Source organism: Macrobrachium nipponense, chromosome 22, assembly GCF_015104395.2.
Source record: "Macrobrachium nipponense isolate FS-2020 chromosome 22, ASM1510439v2, whole genome shotgun sequence".
In the NCBI taxonomy this organism is placed as follows: domain Eukaryota; kingdom Metazoa; phylum Arthropoda; class Malacostraca; order Decapoda; family Palaemonidae; genus Macrobrachium; species Macrobrachium nipponense.
In genome coordinates this window covers 30,573,120-30,600,430 of record NC_087213.1, presented here as the reverse complement: position 1 = coordinate 30,600,430, position 27,311 = coordinate 30,573,120, and the positions used below count along the sequence as shown (strand labels likewise).

Here is a 27,311-nt window from a genome sequence, read left to right as displayed (position 1 = left end):
TGAGCTATTGCCCACTCGCACAGCTGCATTGTCAACTGATCAAGCGGAAGGGGTACTAGACCCTGTTGCTTGTTGACATGCCACTACTGTGGTGTTATCGCTCATGAACACCACCAAGTGTCCCATCACTCGATTCTGAAAGTTTTTGAGAGCCAGGAAGGCTGCCATAAGTTCCAGGTTGTTGATCTGAAGGTGCTTGTCATTTCAGTCAAACAAACCTGAAACCAGCAACTTTTCCAGGAGTGTTCCACATCCCTCACTCGATGCATGTGAGAACAGAAGCATGTTGGGAGGGGGAGTATGCAGATACTCCTATTAGTGCTATGTGGTTCCTGTCATCCATCCACCAGTCTAGATCCTGTTTTATTACCTATGATATAGGAATGAGAAAGGACTGGGAATCTTGAGCCTGACCAGAACTCCTTCATCCTCCACTGGAGAGAACAAAGGTGAGGCTGCCCATGAGGGACCAGTTTCTTCAAGGACGACAGGTGACCGAGGACAACTTGCCACTGCTGCCCTGTTTGTTTTTAACAGTTTTCAGCATGCACCATAAGATTTATCCTACTGTTAAAACTAAAGGTTTGCTCTGGGAATGAACATTAGGTTTTTAAACTTTGGCAGGTAAAAACCAGTTTTCTGGGCTCAGCCGTGTTGCTCCCGTGAAATGTGTCCGCTTTAGCACTATTTCTAGTAAAATATTGCTATAATACCAGAGAACTGCTAAATTGGACATGCCAGAAGCCTCTGACTCGCTCACCTATATAAAAGGTGTCGGTATAAAACTGGGGCGAGTGTTAAACACTACCACAGCAACCCCTCCAATTAGCCTTTTCCTCATCAAAAGACCCTAAATACGGGGAGCCGACCCATAGGTCACACCTAGCTACCCCGTTGAAGGCGTCTGTGACGTAATACTTTTCGATAGCCATATCGTGTTCGCACGCTCAAATATAGCTATCTGTTCTTTTATTTTTATTCTTGGTTATGGATCGTCAATCTACCTCTTCACCCAAGTTAAGTACTGGTTCCGCCCTTTTTCAATATTTAGGGAGTGAATTTGCCTTTCGTTTTGCCTTTATTTAGGGTTTTGTTAGGCGTCACTTTTAAGTAGCGGGCGGGCGGCGAGTCACCTTTACGGCTTACCCTTGATTTGTACCGATTTCGAGTGGTCTTCCTTTCTGCTTTAACATGTGATATTTCAGTACATATATTTATTTATTTCTTGGGTGGCAGTTTAAGTCGATCCTATTTTCGTTTATGTTTTTGTTATTTTCATTATTTTCATGTTTTTCACGGGGGTGTTCATTCGAGCACGTTTCTTTGTTACGTGTTTCGCCGTATATCCACCGTTATCCCTTTTATTTTTTAGTTTGGTATATTTCATTCAGATATTTTTCCCTTTTTTTTTTGGGTGGCAGTTTAAGTCGATCCTATTTTCGTTTATGTTTTTGTTATTTTCATGTTTTTCACGGGGGTCTTCATTCGAGCACGTTTCTTTGTTACGTGTTTCGCCGTATATCCACTGTTATCCCTTTTATTTTTTAGTTTGGTATATTTCATTCAGATATTTTTCCCTTTTTTCTTTTCGTCTGCCTGCCGTTTCTTATCATTTTGTCAGTAGGCAAGTAGGATTTCCCTTTTTGCGCCCACCGTTATCGGGTGGCCTTCATAGCGGCTTCATATTTTAAGAGGTTTTATTTTCATTTCCCCACCCTGTGTTAAAGCATGATTTTCTTTTAGCTTTAAGTATTTGATTTTATTTTGTCTATGTATTTGTTGGATGTTATGTCGGTTAGCCTACATAGGCTGTGCCTGCGTTTTCCTCGTGATCTTTTTTCCCGGGGATACGCTGGTCACATGATCGTCACCCCATCAGTCCTCCCTTCCTCCCCCTCACGTGGGGCCCCCAGTAATTGGGTGCTCCTCTCGCTCAGGTTGTCGCTGACAACCGTTCCCAATCAGCGGAGGGGAGAGTGTAGAGGGTCCTCCAGGACCTTAGGTTGGTGGGTGTTGCTTCTCAGCCGACCTCCTCCGGAGTTGATGGTTGCTTTGCGTATTTAGCCTCGGTTTCCGTGGATTTGTTGCGCTTTGCTTCTTTCAACACTCGGAACTTACATCCATCAGCCTAAAACATTCCCTCTCCGCATAAGGCGGGCTTAGATTCCGGCTTCTCCGGTAGTCGTTGAGGGCTATGTTTACGGAAGTTACTCTTCCGAGGGCGGAGATATTATATTTGTTATTTTAATTTTCATTTTTTCTTTTCGTTTTGCCACGGAACTTGGGAGTTCAATTGGCCGTCCCGGGATACTTCGTGTACCCCCCCCCTCGGTCATACAGTTCCGGGTTGTTTTACTTCTTACACAATTCCCGGGACATAAATATATAAATATATAAGGGGTTTTATATTTTCTGAGTCCGGTATGCTCCGGCATATGACATTATTATCATATTAATCCTAATAAGTTTGTGCAATTGTTCTTATATATTATTGCACTTACAGGCCACTCAGTGTCTGGTTGCTGGTCTACAGGATCCGTGCAACCATGATGTTTGCCGGAACCATGCCCCGTGCGCAGTATTGCTTATAGATTCCGTAGTCTGGCATCACGAAAACTGCTTTGCCTGCTACGACTTGTACAACAGGTTACCTGTTCGGTAAGTTACCGCACTGCTTGTTCTATGCATATTGTGATGGAATTATATTACACTACTTGTGTTAGTGTAAATAAATAAATAAATAAATAAATAAATAAATAAATAAAAAAAAAATTACTATATAAATTAATAAATAATAAAAATTTCTTTAAATTAAATTACATTAATTAATCAACATATGTAAGCATAATGTTCAAAGATTTTACTCTAAATTGACACATTCCTTGCATTACAGACGGAGCAGTCTGTTAAGCATGCTGCACTCTCCACCCTCAAGATCTGGGTTGGAGGTTTTGGACGGAACGTAGGGAAAGCTAAGCCGTATATTCTACCTCAAGATATGGCAGCCTTCCCAGCCGGGAAATCTGCTGGATACATTGACCCAAAAGTCGCAGCACCAATTATCAAATCAATTCAAGATTCAGTTATGGAACAGCAAGAGGCAGAGTGGCCGGACCTTGGTTTGGAAGGAGTCTCACTTGAAGTAGTGAGGGTTTGCCCGTTACACTAGATATGGGTACAATAACAGTGTTAATGAGGCTAGCCTAGTTGGTCACCGGGGTCTATCCTCGAGTAACTCTGATTCTTCCTCTCCCTTTACTTCCAATTCCTTCATGGGTTTCACAGGAGGTTTGCCCCCTTCCAGGTCGCATTCCTAAATTAAAGAGAAAACCTTCGGGTAAAACCTTGCTTAAAAGCAAATCAGAGACAAAGCCAAGGCCTGGGCGGGCTGAGATCTCTTTCTAAGTCTGCAAATCCAAGGCCTCAAGGAGGGAACTCTTCCCATTGCCCCACAAGTCCCATTCCATCAACGTCTAGAGATCGGATACCTCATAAGGTACCGTAGGGAGGGCAGGAAGGTTCCCCTTTAGTCGGCCAAGACCTGTTCAACACGAATATTTTAAATCAGGTCAGTGGTCTTGGTAGCTTAGTCAGTTCAGTTGCAGCAAGGTTTAAAAGAGTGTTTTAAAAGTTTAGGTGCACAGGACTCCCTGATTGCAGGTCTCAGACAGGAGTCGGCAGTTCCGGCACCTCCTAGTATCTTGGTGCAAGGTCAGAGCATGCCTGACGGGTCCACGCTCCCTCCGTTCCACCCTGGTAATCCTTGGGGGGTGGTGAACTTCGCTCCGTTTGTCAACGGGATGTTGACTGTAGAAGGTTGTGGTACACGTAGACTCGAGGATTTCGAGTTTTTCCAGAAGGGTTACGGCCACCATTTATAGGTTATTATAGGCTTATGGAGGCAGCTCTGATTAGGGAAGATAAGGTTTCCAAGGGGACTGTTATCCTTTCTAGCAATCAGGCTCAGCAAGCATGGATACGGAGCCTAGAAGAGTGGAACTGCTCAAATACTAAGGTAACAGCTTTTAGAAGCCCTTTCACGATGTTTACGACTGATGACGGGAACCCCTTACCTTTTACATCAAAGGTAGCAGGACTTACCCTTCAGGCAGTGACTCGGGAAGAGCCCCAGCTTAGTGAGACAGATCCCACATCATTGCTACTCCCAGGTAGGGAGAATTTGTGGGAAGTTTGCCGGCTACATTCTCGGTAGGCAAGCTTAAGCCAAACTGTGCAATCAACTTGTTTAGTGAGGGCCTCCCTAGGCTTTCAGACGCACTGATCCAAGCCGAATTTGATGCTAGGACACGTCTTGCAAGGTCTCTTAACTCCCTAGTGATGACGGAGACGGCGGCTCTGGAGTACGCTCATGAGCCGCTGTTTAAGGTCATTGCGGAGTCGTTACTTTTGAGCATGCAATGTGACTCGTACGACTTTGCGGTTACTAAGAGAAATTGCAGGAAGCATGTTCTATCCGAGGCCACGATCAGGCACGAACCCAACAAGCTTCTGGCTTCCTCAATCTGGGGTGCAGATCTCTTCCCAGCTTCGGCGGTAAACGAGGTTCAGAACGAGGCATCACGTTTTAATCAAAGCATCAGATTGCGTTGGGGCATTCCTTTCAAAAGGAAATTAGAGTCTTCTTCCTCCAGTTTTAGGGCTAGGAAGAGGCAAAGAAGGTACCAACCTTTCCAAGTTCCGCAACAGCATCCTGTGCTACAAGCTGTACCAATTCAGCAAGTTCCCCAGCCTTCGTCTTCTAAGGCTCAGCCTCAGCAACAGCATCAATTGTCTTCCTTTCGCCGTCGGCTAGCCAACAGGTTCCCCCACTGTATTCAGTGTCGCCTGCTTTTAACCCGGTCTATGAGAATCGGGTATTTCAACCTTTTACCAAGGTTGCTAGGGGTGGCAGGGCTAGAGGCCCCTTTCATCAGCGTGGAGGAACCGGAGCCCAAGGGCGAGCTTAGAGGTGCATGGTCAGGAAGAGGAACCCGACCCTCATCATCTTAATGAAGTTCCTCAGGTAGGAGGCAGGCTGTATCTCTTTCGACATCGTTGGGGGTTCAGCAGCTGGGCGGAAAGCATAGTATCCAGGGGTCTAGGCTGGAGTTGGATCAAGGGTCCTCCTCCACCCATCACCTTCTATCAGCAACCAACGCAAGGGTTGATGGATTACTCCAGGGACCTTCTCCAGAAGGGAGCAGTCTCCAGGACAAAGAACTTGAAATTTCAGGGTCGTCTATTCAGTGTCCCAAAGAAGGGGACCGACAAAAGGAGGGTGATCTTAGACTTGTCCCGTTTAAACTTGTACATTCGTTGCGACAAGTTCTAAATGCTGACCATCTCTCAGGTACGGACCTTACTTCCCTGTGGGGGCGTCACCACCTCTATAGATCTTACAGACGCCTATTATCATGTCCCGATAGCTCGGCACTTCCATCCATTCCTGAGCTTCAAACTAGGGAAAGAAGCCTATTCCTTCAAGGTGATGCCCTTCGGGCTGAATATAGCCCCAAGGGTTTTCACGGAACTGGCGGAGGTAGTGGTGCAGGAGCTAAGGTCTCAGGGTTTATTGGTGGTGGGTACCTAGACAACTGGCTAATCTGGGAGATGGTCAAAGACAAGTATATGAAAGCCACGGACAAGGTCATATCTTTCCTGGAATATATAGGGTTCAAGATCAACAGGACCAAGTCCAGATTAGCCCCAGAATCCAAGTTCCAGTGGCTAGGTATCCATTGGGGCTTGGATTCACACAATCTTTCCATTCCATCAGGGAAGGGGAAGGAGACTGCCAAGGCAACAAGCCAATTCTTTAAATGCAAAAAGGCTTCGAGAAGGAATCAGGAGACGATCCTAGGCTCGCTCCAGTTTGCCTCAGTCACAGACGTTCTGTTGAAAGCCAAGCTCAAGGACATCAATCGAGTTTGGCGTTCAAAGGCCAATGCCAAGTGTCGCGACAAGTTCGGCCGGGTACCTCTGATTCTCAAGAAACGTCTACGTCCAATGGGCAATGGCCGAAAATCTAGCCAAAGAGTTACAGTTGCAGTTCCCTCCCCCGTCCCTACTGGTGCATACAGTCGCATCACTGACAGGTTGGGGAGGTTATTCACAGCACGAGAAGGTTCAGGGAACTTGGTCACCTCAGTTCCAAAAGCTTCACATCAACATCCTGGAAGCTATGGCAGTGTTTCTGACCTTAAAGAAGCTCCGTCCTCCGGAGAAGACTCATATCAGGTGGGTTCTCGACAGTGCGGTAGTGGTACACTGTATAAACAGAGGTGGTTCAAAGTCAAGTCATGTGAACCACATGATGATAGCAATTTTTTCTCTAGCTGACAAGAACACCTGGCATCTATCGGCTATCCATCTGGCAGGAGTCCACAATGTAGTAGCAGGCGCACTGTCCCGGTCAGTCCTCCTGGAGTCAGAATGGTCACTGGACCAGGAATCCTTCAAGAGGGTTTGCAGGAGAGTACCGGGTCTGGAAGTAGATCTGTTCGCTACAGGGGCAAACCACAAGCTGCCTTGTTACGTAGCCCCAAATATGGACCCTCTGGCATACGCTACGGACGCCCTGAGTATAGATTGGAATCAGTGGAGGAAGGTTTATTTATTCCCTCCAACGAACCTTCTCCTGAAGGTGCTGCACAAGTTGAAATCCTTCAAAGGTCAGGTGGCTCTCATAGCTCCTTACTGGCCCAAGAGCAATTGGTTTCCCCTTCTCCTGGAACTAGGTCTTCGTCCTCACCCTCTCCCAGACTTGAGGCTGTCGCAACAAGTTCAAACGGTGACTGTGTTCGATTCCTCAGGTCTTCACAAAACCCTATCTTTATGGATTTCATGAAGTTTGCAGGTAGGAGAGTAGGGGACATTGATCCACAGAACATTCTGTCCTTGGAGTCAGACAAAAGAGAATCTACACTTCGCCAGTATGATTCAGCAGTTAAACAATTGTCTACATTTCTCAGGGAATCAAATGTCAAAGTAATGACAATGAACGTGGCTATAACCTTCTTCAGGACTTTATTCGAACAAGGCTTGGCAGTTGCCACAATAACAACCACTAAGTGAGCTCTGAAAAAGATTTTTCTTCTCGGGTTTGGTATAAATCTAACCGAGTCTTATTTCACCTCAATCCCAAGGGCATGTGCACGCCTGCGGCCCATTCACAGGCCGCCGTCAGTGTCATAGTTTCTTAACGATGTTCTCAGGTTAGACTCTAAAACAGACAACTTCAAATGTGATTGCCAAACCCTTTTGCGTAAGGAACTGTTTTTTATTAAGTCTGGCTTCAGGTGCCAGAATATCCGAGATGTCATCTTTATCTAGAGGCCAAGGGCATATAGAATTCCTTTCCTCGGGTGACGTGTTGCTTTCACCAAATAAATACTTTATGGCTAAGAATGAGAACCCTTTGGTAAGGTGGTCCCCATGGAAGGTTGTTCCGCTTCCGCAACATCCATCTTTATGTCCTGTTAAAACTCTTATGGACTTTTTATCTAGAACATCTACCTTTTCCGAAGGGCCCCCCCCCCCTCTTTCATGTGGGGCGGCGGTGGTACCATATCTCTAAAGGGCATTAGGCAGCAGTTTTTGTATTTTATCAAGAAAGCCAGCCCAGGGTCATTTCCCAAGGTGCGTGGTATTCGGGCTATAACAACTTCTGTAAATTTCTTCAAATATATGAACTTTGATGATCTGAAGAAGTATACTGGTCGGAAGTCGCACTGGGTTTTCCAAAAGCATTACCTTAAGTCTTTGGGGGATCTTAAATATCATGCATAGCTGTAGGGAGATCAGTGTCTCCTGCTGCAACATCAATATAGTACTGTCCTTGTGTCTTATGAATATTTTCCATTATGCCAGCATTATTAACATTCTACCTACCGCAGCAAATGTCTTTGTTATTAGAATTGGTGTACTATGGTGTTAATTTATACAATTTAATATTCTATTTCATTTCAGAGTGATGTAGCTTGGTGTTTCTCTGGTACAATTTCACGGGAGCGACACGGCTGAGCCCAGAAAAGGGATTTTGACGTAGGAAAAATCTATTTCTGGGCGAGGAAGCCATGTCGCCCAGTGAAATCCCCCCCTGGTTTTTTCCCCCCCCTTGCTGTGCACCAAGCTTCATTGCTATCGATAAGTATGACGTCACAGACGCCTTCAACGGGGTAGCTAGGTGTGACCTATGGGTCGGCTCCCCTTTTGATGAGGAAAAGGCTAATTGGAGGGGTTGCTGTGGTAGTGTTTAACACTCACCCCAGTTTTATACCGACACCTTTTATATAGGTGAGCAAGTCAGAGGCTTCTGACATGTCCAATTTAGCAGTTCTCTGGTATTATAGCAATATTTTACTAGAAATAGTGCAAAAGCGGACACATTTCACTGGGCGACACGGCTTCCTCGCCCAGAAATAGATTTTTCCTACGTCAAAATCCCTTTTCTCCTTCTCTGCACAGAGGAAGGACCTCATTATAAACCCTCCCATATTAGGGACCTCATTATAGTGAACCTCAAGTTGGCTACTGGACAGTCCCTAAACAGGTTTTCTCACCTCCTTATAGCTATGCTGATCAGAAATGATATGTATCGAAATGATATTAAAGTGATATGTTAAAATGATAGTAATGTGATATTGAAATATTAGTGTTTTAGGATGATAGTTTAAGGAGTTTGAACTATCAAAATAGGCAGTTATAAGCATTTTTAGAGGTGTGGTTTTGGTGTTTTAACTATTTAAAAATAAACAGTTATAATTGTTTTTAGTGGGAGTTCCAATATACGTATTATGGATTTTCAGTATTGGCGGATGGTTTTAGCACCCAACCCCTGTGAATACAGGGGGTCGACTGTACTTTACTAACTGTGATGGGTAGATACAAATCATATTGATGAAACATGTTAATTGAATATCTCTTGTCCAAGACAAAGACTGAATTCTGTCTACTACAACCGAATCCTGTGTTCATGTTGGCTGTCCGTTCTTGTTGTCAATGTAGCCGAATTATAGTCTCTATGAAGAAACCAGTTCTTTGTGGAAACACCATGTTTTCATTACCTGCTTGGTGTTAAATAATAACATTTTCATTCCAGTTTGTGTCGGAAGACTATTCTGGACAGATTTTATGGTGTGATTAAAATGGGGGTTTTTAAGGAACCTATGAACATACTGAAAATTTGAAAACCCCTTATTTGGAGATGACGATTGTCCACCGATGCCCTGCCCATACAGTGGTATATAAACTCCCAGAAGAGACTGCCTAAGCCAGAAAATAGACAAAGACTTAAGTTAGAAAAAGCAAGGTTCCAACATGAGGATCCCCTTCAGACGACTTTTACTCCTATCTCCATAAATTCCTGTCCTGCCCGAGACGAGAGGAAGCAGCCAACCTTCCTGCTTGTAATGAGGTGAAGTAGCCAGCCCTACTTGCCTGAAATGAAGAAAAGCAACTAATCTTTTCTGCTTGTGGTAAAAAGTCTCTGAATCCTTCATGCCCGAGGCAAATAGAAGCAGCCAGTATCTTCTACTTGTGTTGAGAAGTCTCAATGCCCTCCAAACCAAGACGTGGTGAAACAGCAAGCCCTACATACCAGTGACGAAGAGAAGTCATCAACCTGTCCTGCCTGTAATGAAGAAGAGTCGCCAGGCCTTCTCTCCATTTACACAATCTCCAAATTCTGGGAGAAATGTTTGATATCCCATCCTACAGCCACCCTTCTGTGACATCTTCAAGCCTGAAGTCAACTTGTCAGCTGAAACCCCAGCCACGAAGGACAACTCAACTTACTAACTCACCATTTAAGTTTATTTTTTGCTCTAACTTTCAACCTGTTCCCCTATCTGTAGCTATTTTATTGTTTTAGAGCAAAGGGGAAGTAACGCTTCATTTTCTTTGTAAGTGTGAATAAATGTGTTTTTTAGTGTGAAAATTTCTTTTTATATTCATTTCCCACATTTCAATTGCTGACATTGAATCCTTATTGTCGAGTCTAAAATAACCTGGAACAATCCTGGGATCATGACACTACCATATACTATTCAAGAAAAAATATACAGAGGTTGATGGACACCACTGTTGATTATGGTAAGAAAAACGATAATCTAGTTCCCATTAAATTACCGAAATACAGTTATGCTCAATGTCATACATAGTCTGATACATCCTACGAGAAAATGAAAATGGTAAAGCAAACATACAATTCCTACTTAATGTAAATGAAAAAAGTCCAAATGAATAGCTGTACTGAATACCGTATAAACAATTGCCATCAACACAAGCTCTTACAAACTCCAGTGAAAGAAACACTACCATTCATCTTCTCTCGGGGAAAATTCTCCACAAAAGCTGAGAAAACAAACAATTATAAGCACTGAAGAACAAAAGAAAAATTAGTTTAAATGAGCAAAAAATCCTCTTAAACTTGAAGTAACAATGACAGATGTACTCAGACTGAAGTCACACAGGAATGACTACTAGCAATTGAATCATTAGTGGAACTTGGGTAGTACTACTTGGATGAGAGAGAGAGAGAGAGAGAGTCCCTTCCAAATAACATTAGGCTCCCTTCCATTAGCAGACTCCAAGAGTGGCAGCAGAAGAATGTTCATGCCCCTCTACAAAGGCTATTGCTCCCATACTCACTACTTCTATAAAAGCAAGGAGTCACTGCAGCAAGAGTCCATGCTTCCAACAGGTCTGTGATGTATGAAGAATGAGCTCCAGAGAGGAGATTGCTCTCTAATGGGCACAAGATAAGCATGTAAAAGGTGTTGTACCTTTGGAAAAGCATCACCCAATAAATCCTTCAAAGTCTCAATTACGATCTGCTTCATCATCTTACCAAGAGTAGGAAGTTTAACAATAAGCTCTACAGCAGTGATCCTGCAAGGAAAGATCTTGCAAAGGCCAACCTCATACCATATTACAATTGCCACAGCACTTGTAAATGCAGCTTTTTATAAAAACCAATTGTGTATATAATCATTTAATAAGCTTTGTTTTTCAACTTGGTGATTAGGGTTAAATTGTATTGTAGATATTTTGTCCGTTTTACATGTAAACATTGTTCAGTCTATTTTGGATTGTTACTGCTGTGATTTGTTTGTTTGTTAATTGTTGTTGAGTAGTTCTTGAAAAGATTGTTTATCCTGGTAGTTATCAGTGTTGGAGTTACACTGTAACAGTTATAAGTTTCTGGAAATAGGATCAAGCTTTTTTGACGACTGACAGAGTAGAAGAAGTCTTCAAAGTGTAAAGAACATTTCTTTGGAAATTCATTTCACTTGTATTGGATGTAGCTTAGAGTAACACAGATATAAGTTTATTTCTTTACTGAAATTTGTATATATTCTATTTCATGTTTATGGTGTTTTGTAGTTATATCAAACTACAGGCAGTCCCCGGGTTACGACGGTGTCGGCTTACGACGTTCCGAGGTTACGACGCTTGTCAATAGACTTTATTTCCAGGGTTACGACGCATGTTCCAGGGTTATGACGCCTACAACGCTCATCTGTAATGAAATATGACACCAAAAAATACAAAATAATCCATATTTGAAGGGTTTTTTTGATGAAAAATGCCATAAGAATGCAGTTTACATAGTTTTCAATGCACCCAAAGCATTAAAAGTAAGGTTTTCTTAGGATTTTTGACGATGTTCCGGCTTAGGACGATTTTCGGCTTACGACGCGTCTCAAGAACGGAACCCCCGTCGTAACCCGGGGACCGCCTGTATTATCAATTCTTTGTTTATTATGGAATTTCTATCTAACAATTATAGTAAGTTTGTATATTTTGTTGTTTTCAGTTTCTTGAACCTCGTCGCCTTGTACTACTAGCATAGTATGTACTCATCATTGGTTCTCTGGTCTTGGAGTACTGACCATCTATAAGCCCTTACAGTAATGGTCAACTTAAGTTGTAGTGCCTAGTGTTACGGGATTTTAAAGCTTTAAGTTGGTTTAAAGTGTTTTGTGATATCAACTTGAACTTTATTTCAAATTTTTAATAAAGTGTGACGTGAGTATCAGTATCTGTGTCTTTTCTACATCTCATCCCTGTGGCTTTGAAGAAAATGGCAGCTACAGCACTTGAAATATATAAAGCCATTGGTTATCAAATCCCAAAGAAGATAAAGTGGACCCCCTGTATTCGCGGACTCACGTGTTCGTGGATTTCTCTTTGGACCATTATCTGCCAATTATTCGCGGGAAATTCGCGTATTCGTGGTACTTTTTCTATGAGGAATATCCACAAATTACTGTTTTTTCATACCAATTTCATGATTCAATGCACTTTCAGTGATAAAATTATTTAAAAAACCAGGTATAAGCATTTTTAGAGGGTTTTTCCTGAGTTTGAACTAACAAAAAAGGCAGTTCTTGGCATTGTTATAGGGGTTCTAAGTATATTCTTGGGGAGGGGGTGGGTCTGAAATGCATCCCCCGTGAATACGGGAGGTCCACTGCATATCCTAAACTACAATGTACTATATTAATTCTTATATAATAAGTATGTACATAGTTACTCTAAATATATCTAATACAATTTGTAAAATACAATAAAAAAAAAAACTTATTCAATTTTCATTGAGCATATAAAAGATCATATACAGAAGATTAAAAATAGTTTTCTGGGCTCAGCTCGTGTCGGCCTATGAAAGTATCCTTAATATCATTCTTTCTAGGTAAAATTAGCCTAAAATTACCAGAGAAAAACAAAATTAAGAAAATGTCAGTAAAACTGACTCGCTCACTCTTAAAAAGAAGTGTCGGTATGATATAGGGGCGAGTGTGGAACACTACCACGAGACAAACACCAATTAGAACTTCCTTATCAGAATCCCCCCAAGAGAGAGCTGATACCAACGGGCGATGCAGCCTCTACTACTACCACCAGAGGACGCCACGGACAGCAGCGCCCCTAGCGGTTATCCTTAATTTTTAGCGCCAGCGACAAGTCGCCTTTTCTTGTGCTTGTGCTTTTCTTGCGATTTATCCGCACCTTCATCATGGAACGCTCTGCAATTGCCACGGCTAAGTTAAGTAACTCATAAGTAACATTTTACCGTATTTTTGTCTTCCGGGTACCAGTATTTTCCTTTTTATAGGTCATATACGGTTCCCCGGTTGTCTCGTGGCGGCCATGCCGCCTCGTAAGAATTCCCGGTCCTCCATACTGGGACTTCTTATGCTTATGGGCTTACTTTATCACATTCATTGTTTACATCGAGTTTTAGATAGTTCAGCCCTCCTACCATTCTCTTAGCTTGGTATTTAGGGCTATTATTATTATTTTCAGCCCAGCATCCCGGCTCTTGCTCTACATCGGCTATCGCTGGCTCCGAGTAGGCCCCTGTTTCTCGGAACGTCCTGCCTCCTCCTGGCTTCTTTCTCTTTTACTAAAAGTGTCTCTTCCACCTTTCGATGTATTTTTATTTTTTAGGGTGTTAGGCTAGCCTAGGTGCTTGTTCCACATGTTGGTACAGCTTGGTTCACGTGGCCCTACCACGGTTGTGTTGCTCGCGGCCTAGGCCACTTGCGGTCACGTGTCCTATAGCACCTTACCCTGCCCCTTCCCTCCCTCTCTGATGTAGGGAGGGGCTGGGGGACCCCTTGGTTGTTATAACAACCTCATCGCCTTCTCTCACACTCTCGGAGGTGACCGGGGGTCACCCCAGCAGGGGGTATAGGGCGACCACTATGAGGTACTGGGTCTCCATGCGGGTAGTTGGTGAGGCGGGGAGGAGTAGGCCATCCCTCCCCCCCTTTTTCTTGCTCCCGCCGTGTTTCGCCGGGACCTTCCTCCCCCCATTCCCCATTGCTCAGCCACCTTCCCTCCAGATACGTAAGGAGCCTTCCGTCGCAGCCGGGGCCCCTTTGGTTATAGGATATTGGCTCCGCTAGCGGGCAGGGTGGACGCTATGAGTGGTCGGTTGCTTGCCTACTATATCCTTTTTTCTCTCCCCCGCTACCGGAAGGGAGCTTACCCTTACCTACGCACTCTTCTAGTAGACGGGCGGAGAGAAGTTGTTTTAATTTTGTTATTTTAAGGATATATACCCTAATTATAAGATATTTTACAATGAATTGTGTGTTATTATATTATTTTTATCAACCATCCCCGCCATTGTCCGTCGTGGTTTCCATTACCACCACTCCTAGTTGGTTGATTCTTGTGCCTCCGCCATTGGCGGAGCCATAGCCTATCTTCCAACCTGGTTACCATACGTATTTTAGCGGGGCTCTGGTTTATCTAACTTTATCGCTCCGGCACCAGCGGAGCATATGTTAGGCTGTAAGTGTTTGCTCTGTACTCATGTACTTTTTCACTTACAGGCTACCAACTGCCAGGTCCCAGCCTGTAATGCGACGCTCTACGACCCCTGTGGACATGACGAGTGCAGGTCTCACGCCCCGTGTGCCACGTCGTACAATGAGACGATCGTCTGGCACCCCGAAGCCTGCGCTATATGCTACGACCTGGTCGGTCAGCTGGGAGATGGGGTATGTCCATTATAGGCTTACTTATGATTTTACTAACAACTTCTAGTCGTAAGTTTGTTAACCCTGTCCCACAATTGGTAGCTAATCTCACCTTTCTTTCAGGCTAGCGGTGTGAGGGAAGTCGCCCTCGCCACCCTGAAAGCGTGGGTGGGCGGCTTTGGGAAAAACGCCGCCAAGGGCCAGCCCTACATTTTAGATAGGAAGCTGGCCATCCAGATCTTCCCCGCGGGCAAGTCGACGGGCTACGTCGATCCCTTGTCCGCTGCCCCATTGATAGCCTCCATCCAGCAAGAACTCCAGCAATCGTTTGGGGTCGTAGCCTCCCAGGAGTCGGTTCCGGACGTCGCTGCCCTGGACCTGAACCTTGAGCCAATGGCGGTAGTTAGCGAGGATTTGTTGGTTGAGGTAGGTTTGTCGGGCGCCCAAGGTCTTTCCTTGGGCGCTCCTGGATCTTCTCCTGTCCCTTCTTCTTCCGCCTCTTTCCAAGGCTTTGCGGGATCCGAGATCCCTAGCCGCCTTCCCGCTCTCTCTGTACCTCCTAAGGAGAAGGGAAAGAGAGAACCGAAGACCTTACCTAAGTCGACTTCTAGAAAGTCGTCTTCGTCTTCTTCGGCCAGGAAGTCGTCGACTTCATATGCCGATGCGGTGAAGGCGAAGCCGAGCTCTTCCCAGTCGAAGAGCTCCAGAAGCAAGGCTTCGAAGGAGAAGGCTCGTGCTACCACCGAGTCACTGCCTTCTCCCGCCTCCGCTGCCTCCTCTCCGGCTATGCCGGCAGGGGTGGCAAGCACCAGCACCTGCGTTCCCTCTTCTGTCTCACCAGGGGTGATGGAACAGGTAGGGGTGCTGGTAGGTTCCCAAATTTCAGCATTGGGAACACGTTTTGAGCAGATGTTCGCGCAATTATCGAACAGTCTGTCTCAAACTGGACAGTCTATCCAGGACCTCTCTAATAGAATGAGAGAGAATGAGGACCGAGTGGCTGGGCTAACTCAGGCTCCTCCCCCAGTCTCCCCTGCATCTAGCACGGGGATTCTCCAACTTCCGCCTTACGACTCCTTGCCAGCTTTCTCTATGGAGAATCCATGGAGAGTAGCGGCCTACGCTCCTTTTAAGGACGGGATGATTTCGATCCCGGAGTTTGGTACTCGAAGGATTGAGGACTTCGAGTTCTACCCTCCGGGTCTGACGCAGCCTTTCATCGGGTATGCTAGGCTGACGCCAACGGCTCTCACGAGAGAGGACAAGATTTCGAAGGAGTCAGTTCTCTACAGTAGAGATCACGCCCAGCGAGAATGGGTTCACTGCCTTGAGGACTGGGAGTGTACTAACACTAAACTCCAGGCCTACAAGAGTCCCTTCACTATTTTCGCGACGGAAGAGGAGGTCTCTCTTCCGTTCGCCACGAAATTGGTGGAGAAGGCTCTTCAGGCAGTCCTCAAGGACGAGCCCATTCCACAGTTGAGGGAGTCGGAGTCTACCTCTCCACTCTTCCCCGCCTTCGGAGAGTTGTGGGAAAACCTGCCAGCTACATTCACGCTGGGTAAACTCAAGCCGGACTGCGCCATGGACCAGTTCGGTGAGAAATTACCTAGGCTGCCGGATTCCCTAATCCAGGCAGAGTTCGATGCGCGAACTAGGTTTGGCAGGTCCCTCAACTCTCTCATCGTTACGGAAATGGCTGCTCTTTCCTACGCTACGGAACCTCTGTTCAAGATTCTGGCGAAATCCCAGTTTCAGACGGTTCTGTCAGATGCTTTTGACTTCTTCCAGGCCAGGAGGAACTGCCGGAAGCATGTCCTTCATGAGTGTACAATCAGGCATGAGCCTAATAGACTCTTGGCTGCGAGCATGTGGGGAGCGGATCTCTTCCCAGAGTCCGCAGTGAACGAGGTCCACCACGAAGCTGCTAGACTCAACCAGAGCCTTAGAGCTAGGTGGGGTATTTCCTCTAAGAGGAAACAGGAATCCGTTCCCACTGCTGGCAAGAAACAAAAGAAGGCTGGTAGGAGGTTCCAGCCTTATAAAAAACTTCAACATCAGCAGCAGTTTGTGCAGGCAGTCCCAGTTACCCAACAGGGACAACCTTCCACATCTAAACAGAACCAACCTTTCCTCCTGGTGCCCCAGCAATCTCAACCATCTACTTCCTACGCTATCTCGCCGGCCTTTAACCCTGCTTATGAGGGCTCAAAGGCTCTACTCTCAACCGAGGGGTAGGGCGAGAGGTTGGTTACTTTCGTCAGCGTGGCGCAGGAAGGGGCACGAGGAGTAGGCAGTTCAGAGGAGGGCGTGGTGGCCAACCCGCCCATCAGCAATGAGGCTCCCCAGGTAGGAGGGAGGCTGTTCCTCTTCCGCCACAGGTGGGGGTTCAGCAATTGGGCACAGAGCATAGTGTCCAAAGGATTAGGCTGGAGTTGGATCAAAGATCCCCCTCCAATCAAATCATTTCATCAGGTACCGTCAAAGGAATTGATAGATTACGCGGAAGAACTCCTTCAGAAAGGAGCTATTGCGAGAGTCAAACTTCTAAAATTTCAAGGGCGCTTATTCAGCGTGCCAAAGAAAGGCTCAACAAAAAGAAGGGTAATCTTAGACTTGTCAAAGCTAAACTCTTTCATTCGCTGCGACAAGTTCAAGATGCTTACCCTCTCGCAAGTAAGGACCCCACTTCCGCGTGGAGCCGTCACATGCTCCATCGATCTTACAGACGCATACTATCATATCCCTATAGCCAGGCACTTCCGCCCATTCCTAGGATTCAGGCTAGGAAATCAGACATTCTCATTCAAAGTGATGCCCTTCGGTCTGAATGTAGCCCCCAGGGTATTCACAAAGATAGCAGAAGTGGTTGTACAACAATTGAGAGCTCAGGGAATCATGGTAGCGGCATACCTCGACGATTGGTTGATCTGGGCACCAACAGTCGAGGAATGTCTCGAAGCTACCAAAAAGGTAGTTCACTTTCTGGAACATCTGGGGTTCCAGATAAACAAAACGAAATCCAGACTTACTCCGGAATCTCATTTTCAGTGGCTAGGAATCCAATGGGATTTGTCTTCCCACAATCTATCAATTCCAGTGGCCAAACGGAAGGAAATAGCAAAATCTGTCAGGCAATTCCTCAAATGCAAACAGACATCAAGAAGAAACCAGGAGAGAATACCTAGGGTCTCTTCAGTTTGCTTCGGTAACAGATATCCTTCTGAAAGCAAGGCTGAAAGATATAAATCGAATTTGGCGGTCAAGAGCAAACTCCAAATATCGAGACAAGTTGTCAGTAATTCCACAGATCCTCCGCAACCAACTACGGCCTTGGTCAAAAGTAAAGAACTTAGCCAAGAAGGTACCCTTCAATATCCCCTTCCAGTGTTAACCATTCACACGGACGGATGCTTCCCTGTCCGGGTGGGGGGGATACTCTCAGTTCAAACAGGTTCAGGGGACTTGGTCAGTTCAATTCCGCCAGCTCCACATAAACGTGTTGGAAGCAATGGCAGTATTTCTTACTCTGAAGAGACTGCTTCCCCCGAAGAAGTCTCATCTAAGGCTAGTTTTGGACAGTGCAGTGGTAGTTCATTGCATCAACAGAGGAGGGTCCAAATCCAAGCATGTGAACCATGTCATGATAGCCATCTTTGCATTAGCAAACAAACACAAATGGCATCTGTCTGCCACTCACCTGGCAGGAGTAAGAATGTGATAGCAGACGCCCTGTCCCGGTCAGTTCCTCTGGAATCAGAGTGGTCTCTGGACGTCGGGTCATTCCAGTGGGTAAGCCGGAGAGTCCCAGGTCTCCAAGTGGATCTCTTCGCCTCACAAGCGAACCACAAGCTCCCTTGCTATGTGGCCCCCAACCTGGACCCTCTGGCTTATGCCACGGACGCCCTGTCGTTAGATTGGAATCAGTGGAGGAGGATTTATGTTTTTCCTCCAGTGAATCTTCTCTTGAAAGTCCTAGACAACTAAGGTCTTTCAAAGGGATAGTAGCTCTGATTGCACCGGATTGGCCCAAGAGCAACTGGTATCCTCTTCTTTTGGAATTGGGTCTCCGACCTCAACGGATCCCCAATCCCAAACTGTCACAATCAGTACAAATGAGGACTGTGTTCGCTTCCTCAAGAACTTCTCCAGACCCTAACTTTATGGACTTCATGAAGTTTGCGGCTAATAAAGATGCTGACATTGATCCACAGAACATTCTCTTCCTAGAATCAGATAAGAGAGAGTCAACCATTAGACAATATGACTCAGCTGTTAAAAAAATTAGCATCTTTCTTGAGAGAATCAAACACCACAACCATGACAGTTAATTTGGCTATATCCTTTTTCAGATCCTTGTTTGAAAAAGGTTTAGCAGCTAGCACGATTACCACTCATAAATCGGCTTTGAAGAAAATCTTTCAAGTAGGTTTTCAGATAGATTTGACTGAATCTTATTTCACATCTATCCCTAAAGCCTGTGCTAGACTTTAGACCTTCTCAGAGGCCTACTACAGTTTCATGGTTCTTAAATGATGTCCTCAAACTAGCTTCAGATACTGACAACTCATCTTGTACGTTCATTATGCTCCTGAGGAAGACATTATTCTTATTAAGCCTAGCCTCAGGAGCTAGAATTTCAGAACTGTCGGCTCCTATCCAGGGATGCGGGTCATGTGGAATTCCTCCCATCAGGAGAAGTTCTACTTGCTCCGGATCGTAGCTTTTTAGCCAAAAATGAAGATCCTCTTGCAAGGTGGGCTCCTTGGAAGGTTATCCCACTTCCACAGGATCCTTCTCTCTGCCCAGTATCAACTCTTAGAGCCTTTCTTTCTCGTACTTCTTCTAGATCCTCAGGTGCTCTCTTTATGAGAGAAAAAGGTGGTACTTTATCAGTTAAAGGCATTAGACAGCAAATCCTTTACTTCATTAAACAAGCCAACCCTGAGTCATTCCCAAAAGCACATGATATCAGGGGAGTAGCCACCTCAATTAATTATTTCCAACATATGAACTTTGAGGATCTTAGGAAGTATACTGGATGGAAATCCCGACAGTCTTTAAACGGCATTATTTAAAATCCATTGGAATCTTTAAAGTTTTCAGCAGTAGCAGCGGGAAACATAGTTTCCCCTGATACTGTCAGTATTGTAGTATTGATCCAGGTCTCCTTTCTACCTACTTCAACCAACATGCCTCAACCTATCGTCAGGCTACTCAACATCATAGCCTTAGCCGTTGTATCATATAGTGGATTGTCCCTTATTTTTTTTGCTAGGGACAACCACTTTTGTACTGATATGTACTTCAGTGTACCTACCCTTATTTTTATGCTAGGGTAGGACACAATATGTTTGTATATTCACCATTTTGTGTTTGTGATGAACTTCAGTCACAATGTGTTTGTATATATTTGGAAATAATCGTATTAATGATGGATTTCAGTGTACCTACCCTTATTTTTATGCTAGGGTAGGACACATGTATGTATATATTTTGTAATTATGTATTCTAATTAAGTAAATCCCAAATTTACCTTATTTTACATGCATCTCTGTAATTTTATTTATTTACCATTTAAGTACTTTAAGTTTACTAACATTCTATTATTTTACTGTTATAATAAGTTAGCTTAAGTGCTTAATTTGTATGCTGTATTTGATTTACTTATATTATATCCATCATTTTAAACTGTTTTTTATTGTTTCCTTTTCCATCTTGTCTGTTTCTCTGGTACTCTTTCATAGGCCGACACGAGCTGAGCCCAGAAAAAGGATTTTGACGAAGGAAAAATCTATTTCTGGGTGATTGGCTCGTGTCGCCCTATGAAACCCCCCCTTTTTTTTTATGGTTTGTTTTCCCCCCCTTGCAGGACAAGATGTATTTACTGTTTTAATTAAGGATGACCGCTAGGGGCGCTGCTGTCCGTGGCGTCCTCTGGTGGTAGTAGTAGAGGCTGCATCGCCCGTTGGTATCAGCTCTCTCTTGGGGGGATTCTGATAAGGAAGTTCTAATTGGTGTTTGTCTCGTGGTAGTGTTCCACACTCGCCCCTATATCATACCGACACTTCTTTTTAAGAGTGAGCGAGTCAGTTTTACTGACATTTTCTTAATTTTGTTTTTCTCTGGTAATTTTAGGCTAATTTTACCTAGAAAGAATGATATTAAGGATACTTTCATAGGGCGACACGAGCCAATCACCCAGAAATAGATTTTTCCTTCGTCAAAATCCTTTTTATCCACCAGCCAAATACATACATGAATACGTACTGCCTGTGCTATGCAAAACAAAAGCAGTAACATCATGTCTGTGCAATAGAAATAGTTCGGTCACTGAGCTTTATGGCCAACACTATCTGTTACCTAAACTATGATCACAGGATATAATTGAAATGAAATCCAAATGAAACAATCAGTAATATTACACACTGACCACTCCATTTGTTGGGTATAATGCACAATAGTTACTCAGGAAAACTGAAGTACTGCACCTGCAAAGGCTGCATAGCCATAAAAAGGCAACTACTGCCAGCAGGGATGATTATATATAATAACTGAAGAACCAGGCAGAATTTTGCAGACACCATTACAAAAACAATAATTGCTGATATCACTACTGAAGTATGGGCGAAACAAGAAAAAATAAGAAAACAAGTTTTGAGAGTAAAGGCAACAAGTTGTTCCTTCCTTGATCAACACATTTAGATTGACCAGACTACCAGTACAGTGGTCCCTCTGTATTTGCGGGGGATGCGTACCAGACACCCCCGTGAATAGTTAGAACCCGCGAATGTTTTGAACCCCTATAAAAACGCTAAAAACAGCCTATTTTGTTAGTTAAAACTCAAGAAAAACCCACTAAAAATTTTCATACTTGGTTTTTTTAATAGTTTTATCACAAAAAGTGCATTTTATGATGCAATTCATCTAAAAAAAAAAAGGAATTTGTGGATATTTATCATAGAAAAATACAGTGAATGCGCGAATTTTCCGCGAATAATGCGGGGAAACGTTCCCGAGAGAAATCCGCGAATGTGTGAATCCGCGAATCTGGAGAACGCGAATACAGGGGGTCCACTGTATGTAGTACGTATTACTAACAAAGGCATTGGCCATAGTGACACTTCCTTTTGTATCAAGAAAGCTGTTGACTGAAGGATTTGGCACATATAAACTGACGGGGTTGGGTTAAAAAAATATGGGGTACGTATTTATAAGATGAACCTTACCTTGAATCTGCTTATTTTTCACATAAAATTGAAGATTGAGAGGAGAAGTTCTTTTTTCATTCACTAATGAATCTAGATGGTTATTCAGTAACTTCAATGAAGCTTCATTTACTAACTGAGCTTTAGGGTACAGGCCAAAGAGGTCTGGGTGTACCAAAAAATAGAAGGGGCGGAGTGCAGTAGCTACTTCTGAAGATGACAGATATCTTGATATGCAAGCGTTCCAACCCTTACCACTTTTGAAAATCCATCTGAAAATAAAACTAACATTCTATAAATAAAGAACTAAAAAACATACAAACCTTCACAGCACCAATATTAAGCAATTTTTCTTCTAAAAAGTGGCAGTTTCAGTGGAAAACAAGATTACACAGCAATCACTTTAAATCATATCCTCAGAGTGTGAAATCAAGGATGTATTGCCAATACAAAGAGCAGAAGATTTTTATAAATCTTTTATTAAGTAAATGTAAATACAGTGGTACCTCAGGATACAAAATTAATCCGTTCCGAGGCGGCCTTCGTAACCTGAGCTTTTCGTATCTTGAACCGCATTTTACATGTAAATTGCCTAATTCGTTCCAAGCCCTACAAAAACAACCCAGTAAATTTTATAATAAAGCTAAATTGACCAATAAACAATGAAATACTATAACAATTTGGACCATTCAATACCTAACTTAATACGTACTACTAATATGTACTACATAGTACCTGTAAATAAAGTGTATTAGTGTAGTACATGGTATACAAGAAATACTGTACGTATATACGTACGTATGTAGTAAAATGTGGAACCTTACCTTTTGAGTGAGCCTATCTCCGAAAGTGGCGACAGAGGAGGAGGACAAACAGCAGAAAACTTGTAAGTACGTACACTTAACCTCAACACTTAACCTCAACACTTAAATTTACAAAAAAATGATATTGTTATGATACAATAAAGTTTGTTCATACTTACCTGGCAGATATATATATAGCTGTATTTTCTGAAGTCCGACAGAATTTTAAAAACTTCCGACACACGCAGTGGTCGGCCAGGTGGTTAGTACCCATTCCCGCCGCTGGGAGGCGGGTATCAGGAACCATTCCCATTTTCTATTCATAATTTTTATTTCCACTGTCCCCTGAGGGGAGGTGGGTGGGTACTTGATTATATATATCTGCCAGGTAAGTATGAACAAACTTTATTGTATCATAACAATATCATTTTGTTCATGAAACTTACCTGTCAGATATATATATAGCTGAATCCCACCTTTGGAGGTGGGAAGGGACAGAATAGAAGGATTTTGGGAAACAAATGCATGCAGATGATTTACATCTTGGTTCCACCTGTTAGCATAGCTGACTTCGTGATTACTGTCACCCAAGTCTGCTTCTGCTTTACTAGAGTTGCCAGCGAGGTAGAGACCTATAAAGCTGGTGCACTCCAGATGATCTGTCAACGGGGGCGTGACCACAATGTGACTAGACCATATTGACCATACCATGAGGGCTAAGAAGTAAAATAAATATATATATAAATATATATATCACCACCTGACCAACCTAGCCAAAGTTAAGGTGTGTTAACTAAGGCTTAAGAGTTAAGAAGTCGCCGTTGTCGGCGACTCAACAACTAAATTAAGAGCTCTTCCTAACCATTTTCTACAGGATAGGATGAGTGGTACTTCTTGCCCCCAAGATTGTGTCAGCAGACACGTATGGCCCTAGCGAGCAGCAGATTCATATGCCATCTTCACATCTCGCAGGGAGTGTGAAGTGAACACAGAGTTGCTTCGCTAAAACATGGTACTCAGGATGTTGCTGAGTGCCATGCTCTGTTGAAATGCTTCCGAGGCCGCGCCCTCACCTCGTGAGCATTCAGATAAAAAGATTTCAAATCTTTGTGCAAACACAATGAAGGAGCATTTTTGAAAGAACTCCTTAACACTAAAGCCAGGGTGTTCTTCGATATGGGCAAGTCTGGTCTTTTTCGGAACACTGCAGATTGCCCGAATGACTTCGACTTTCTTGAGTTTTATGCAGATAAAACTTGGGAGACCCGACAGGGCACAGGACTCTCTCTGGCTCCTGCCCACTAACTTGTGCCATCCTTGCTTCCAAGCTCCTGGCCCAAGGACAAAACAGGTTTCCATTCTTAGGCCACAACGGAAGGCTTAGAGAGCACACCGCCTTGTGTTCTCCAAAGCCAAAACTTGTGACGATGGCTTAAAATCTCACTAACCCTCTTTGTCGTATCTAGGGTGGTTAGAAGAAGGCCTTCCTGATCACATGCAAGAAGTTAACAGGCAGGAGAGGTTCGAATGCTTTGACATCAAGAACTTCAGACTACGTCTAAGTTCCATATTGAAAGCTTCGATCTGGACATGCACAGTCAGTCCGTCTGTACTCAAGTCAGGTGACCGACCAGTTGACCAGTCAGACGAATCAAGGACAGCAAGGCTGTACCCTGAAGACCATAAGGTACTATTCTTTCGCTGAAGGATGAGTGTCTGGACTGCCTGGGCGATTCAATCTAAGCAAACCTTGGGGGTGTATCAACGCAACCCAACGTCGTCAGCGAATCAACTCCTGACTCGAGCTTCTGGTGCCAGGAGAAAGGAGCGAGGAGCAAACAAGGCGATTCAGTCCCGAAGGAAGAATGCCTGACAGTCCAACCTTGGTCTCATGTTACACAATCATCGGGGGTGTATAAACGCAACCGACTTCGTCAACAAGAAACTCAGGGCTACTATATGTCGCCTGATCTCGCACGAGTGTCTGACTCCGAGAAAACAGGTGAGACAAAAAGTAGATGGTGAGCGAGATTCGAGATTCCACAGAACTCAAAGATCGTGAAGGGCTTTGTTGTTTGACAGACGCAAATCTCTGAGCCCAAAGGCCGTCAACAATATTTGCGTATTCTTTAATAGTTGTGACTGCCAGCTTATCCCATTCTTCAGACGGAAATGGAAGACGGTAATCTTATTCCTGTCAACATCTCGATAGCCTGAACGTAGTCAGACTCAGAGCGGAGAGGTTATAGGTACCTTTCGAGTTAAGAGTAGACCGACTCTCTCGGAAAAAGGTCCTTGGAAAGTGAACTAGGAAGTATGTGACCTCTGTGAATCCAGGATCCTGAAGGCCAACATGGGGCGATCAGCGTCATTGTCGCTCCCTGTGACGTCATAAATCCTCTTATTACATTTCCTAAACGATTGAAAAAGGGGAAAAAGAGACTAAACATCCATCCCCGTTCAATAGCATAGGAGGGCATTTCATGGTACCGATCCGGATCGAGAATAAGGGAGCAGAGAAGAAGAAGCCTCTTCGTCCTCAACATATCGAAGAGAAGAATGAAAGGCGTCCCTAAAGTCTCCACAAACTCTACAACTTACTTCTAAAGAAATATTCCACTCGGAAGTCAATAGTTGCTGCCGTCGATCGAGACGATTCGTACGGACTTTTGCAATCCTGTAACGAACCTCTAGAGGATCGTTACATTCTACGCCTGTTGTTATAATAGGCTCTTTCTCGTAAACTCGAACAGGGACCGAGAGAAGATACTTCTTAAGATATGAGAGAGCTGTGGAATATCAGAGTTGATCTGGACCACTGGTTCCCAAAAACTCGTTTCGAGGACTGGAGGGACTACCGAATCGCTTTACTTCTTTCAGATTAAGATCCAGGACATTTGAAACCCTATCCAGATGTCCGGCACCTTCTTTCTATCACCTCAGTTGATGGACGCACTGAGAGATGTTCAGAATAATTCCTAGATCTTGAATAAAATTTCAGTTTCCCGGTAGGAAAAAACTGTGATCTTAATTGCAGTCTATTCGGGGAAACAAACTTCTTCAGGAAGGAAATGGTCCCCAGCAAGCTCATCCATTCCCTCCGCGAGTATGCTTACTTCCCTAATAAGGCTGCGCTTTGCCTAAGCAGGAGAGCATATAAAAGTGCAATGTTGCGGTAGACTCGTAGTTCTATACCGTGCGGTAACGAGCACCGAAAGGATTAAGAGATAACTCTGTTGAAACATAGTAAGGCAAAAACGAATGCAACGTTTATTCATTCACGTAAGAAATCCCTTCAATCTTAGGCTAAAGTCCGTGATTGTAGGACAGAGATACAGTTAGTCAGTCAATCCCGCAGGAGAGACGTAACCGCCAGCACAGAAATACGGTTAGTCAGTCAAACCCGCAAGAGAGAGAGAGACGTAACCTACCGCGCATGACAGCGCACGATCTGTTACTGGTGGCTCGGTTGGACTGGAGGACAGACACAGCGTGACAGCAGCAGCCAGCTGCCAGCAGCTTACGAATGTCGTCTCTTAACTTTATGTCTGGGTTGCCAGCTACCCTATTCTACGAAGAAATAGGTCCGTTATTTTTTGAGCATAGACTCTCAAGCTGGTATATTTAAGCGAAACAGAAAACGCTAAATATATAGATGCGTTTGTGTCGTCAGAACACTACCATACAACGGTAAAAAAGATAAATCGGAAACTCCTGGAAGGCTGCAGGGAGTAACGAAATTAAATGTCCCTTAAAAATAGGAAAACATAGACCTCTCGGTTGCCATCCGAAGAGGTAACTACAGCAAGCGTATATGACTTGAACCAACCAGAAATAAAATAACGCAAGGCAAAATGATATTGTTATGATACAATAAAGTTTGTTCATACTTACCTGACAGATATATATATAGCTGAATTCGGAAATACAGCTACATACATATCTGACAGGCAAGTTTCATGAACAAAACTTAAGAGAATCGAAGCAGTCAGCTCAAGCTTCTTATGTTATTGGACATAAGCGTTCATTGACGTAGTCTACAAGTCTATTTCTTGTACGAGTCTGCGAATGACGAATGAGAGCTCTTCCGAATCTTGTCAATAAGAGCTTATTCGCTTACGCAATATCAAGTTAATGAGATGTTTGTCAATGAGAACTAACCCATTTACGGGAGAAAGAGATATTTTGTCAATGAGGGGATACCCACTTACTTGACAAAACGATAGTATATTGTCAATGGGGGAAAGTCACTGAATTGACAAAACGTAAACCAGGAAGTCGAGCATTTATTTTTCAGATTCCCGTCTCAAACGAGGAAGGGGCAAGAATCCTGTTAAGAGACTAGGCTTACGGCAGGTAGAACGACGATGTTCAATTCGGCAGCGTAGTCCCGACTAGAAACTAACAAAACCTATCATCTGAAAAACCCTTTCAGATGGGCTAAAAAGCTTGCAAAATTATCCTGGGAAGAGGAAGAAATTCTCCAAACAGCTTCCTCTCCCGTATCACAACTAAAGCCTGCTAAAGCTTAAAATTTATTGGCAGTATGGCAAAAGAAGTCCTATCTTGCGCTTTCCTGAAGAGCGTCCTTTTGATGAGTACCTTTGCAAGAATCCTACTGAACATTGCCGAGAGTCCTGACGTGCAGGACATCGAGCCTTTACCTAACCCGTAACTGCGGTAGAGAAAACGAGATCTTCCCTAGAGCTTTCCTTAACTCCATCCACCTTTGCGAAAAGCAATATAATATTGACAGAGACCTCTTGAATTCACGAAACCCGAGGTCTTGCTGGGTTTCGAAGACG

General features: G+C 43.9%; 1 protein-coding gene across 3 annotated transcripts in view; it reads right to left on the bottom strand.

Annotated features, from left to right (window-relative positions):
• The window catches only part of LOC135198570 (T-cell activation inhibitor, mitochondrial-like), a 207,546-nt gene that overhangs the window by 124,856 nt on the left and 55,379 nt on the right, over positions 1–27,311 (bottom strand). For 2 of the 3 annotated variants that reach the window (XM_064226286.1, XM_064226283.1), the window contains exon 2: positions 21,725–21,975. In XM_064226286.1, coding sequence (XP_064082356.1) covers positions 21,725–21,975 — 251 coding nt within the window. Of the gene's footprint in view, positions 1–21,724; positions 21,988–27,311 lie in introns of all 3 variants that reach the window. The other variant, XM_064226285.1, reaches the window with a different exon arrangement.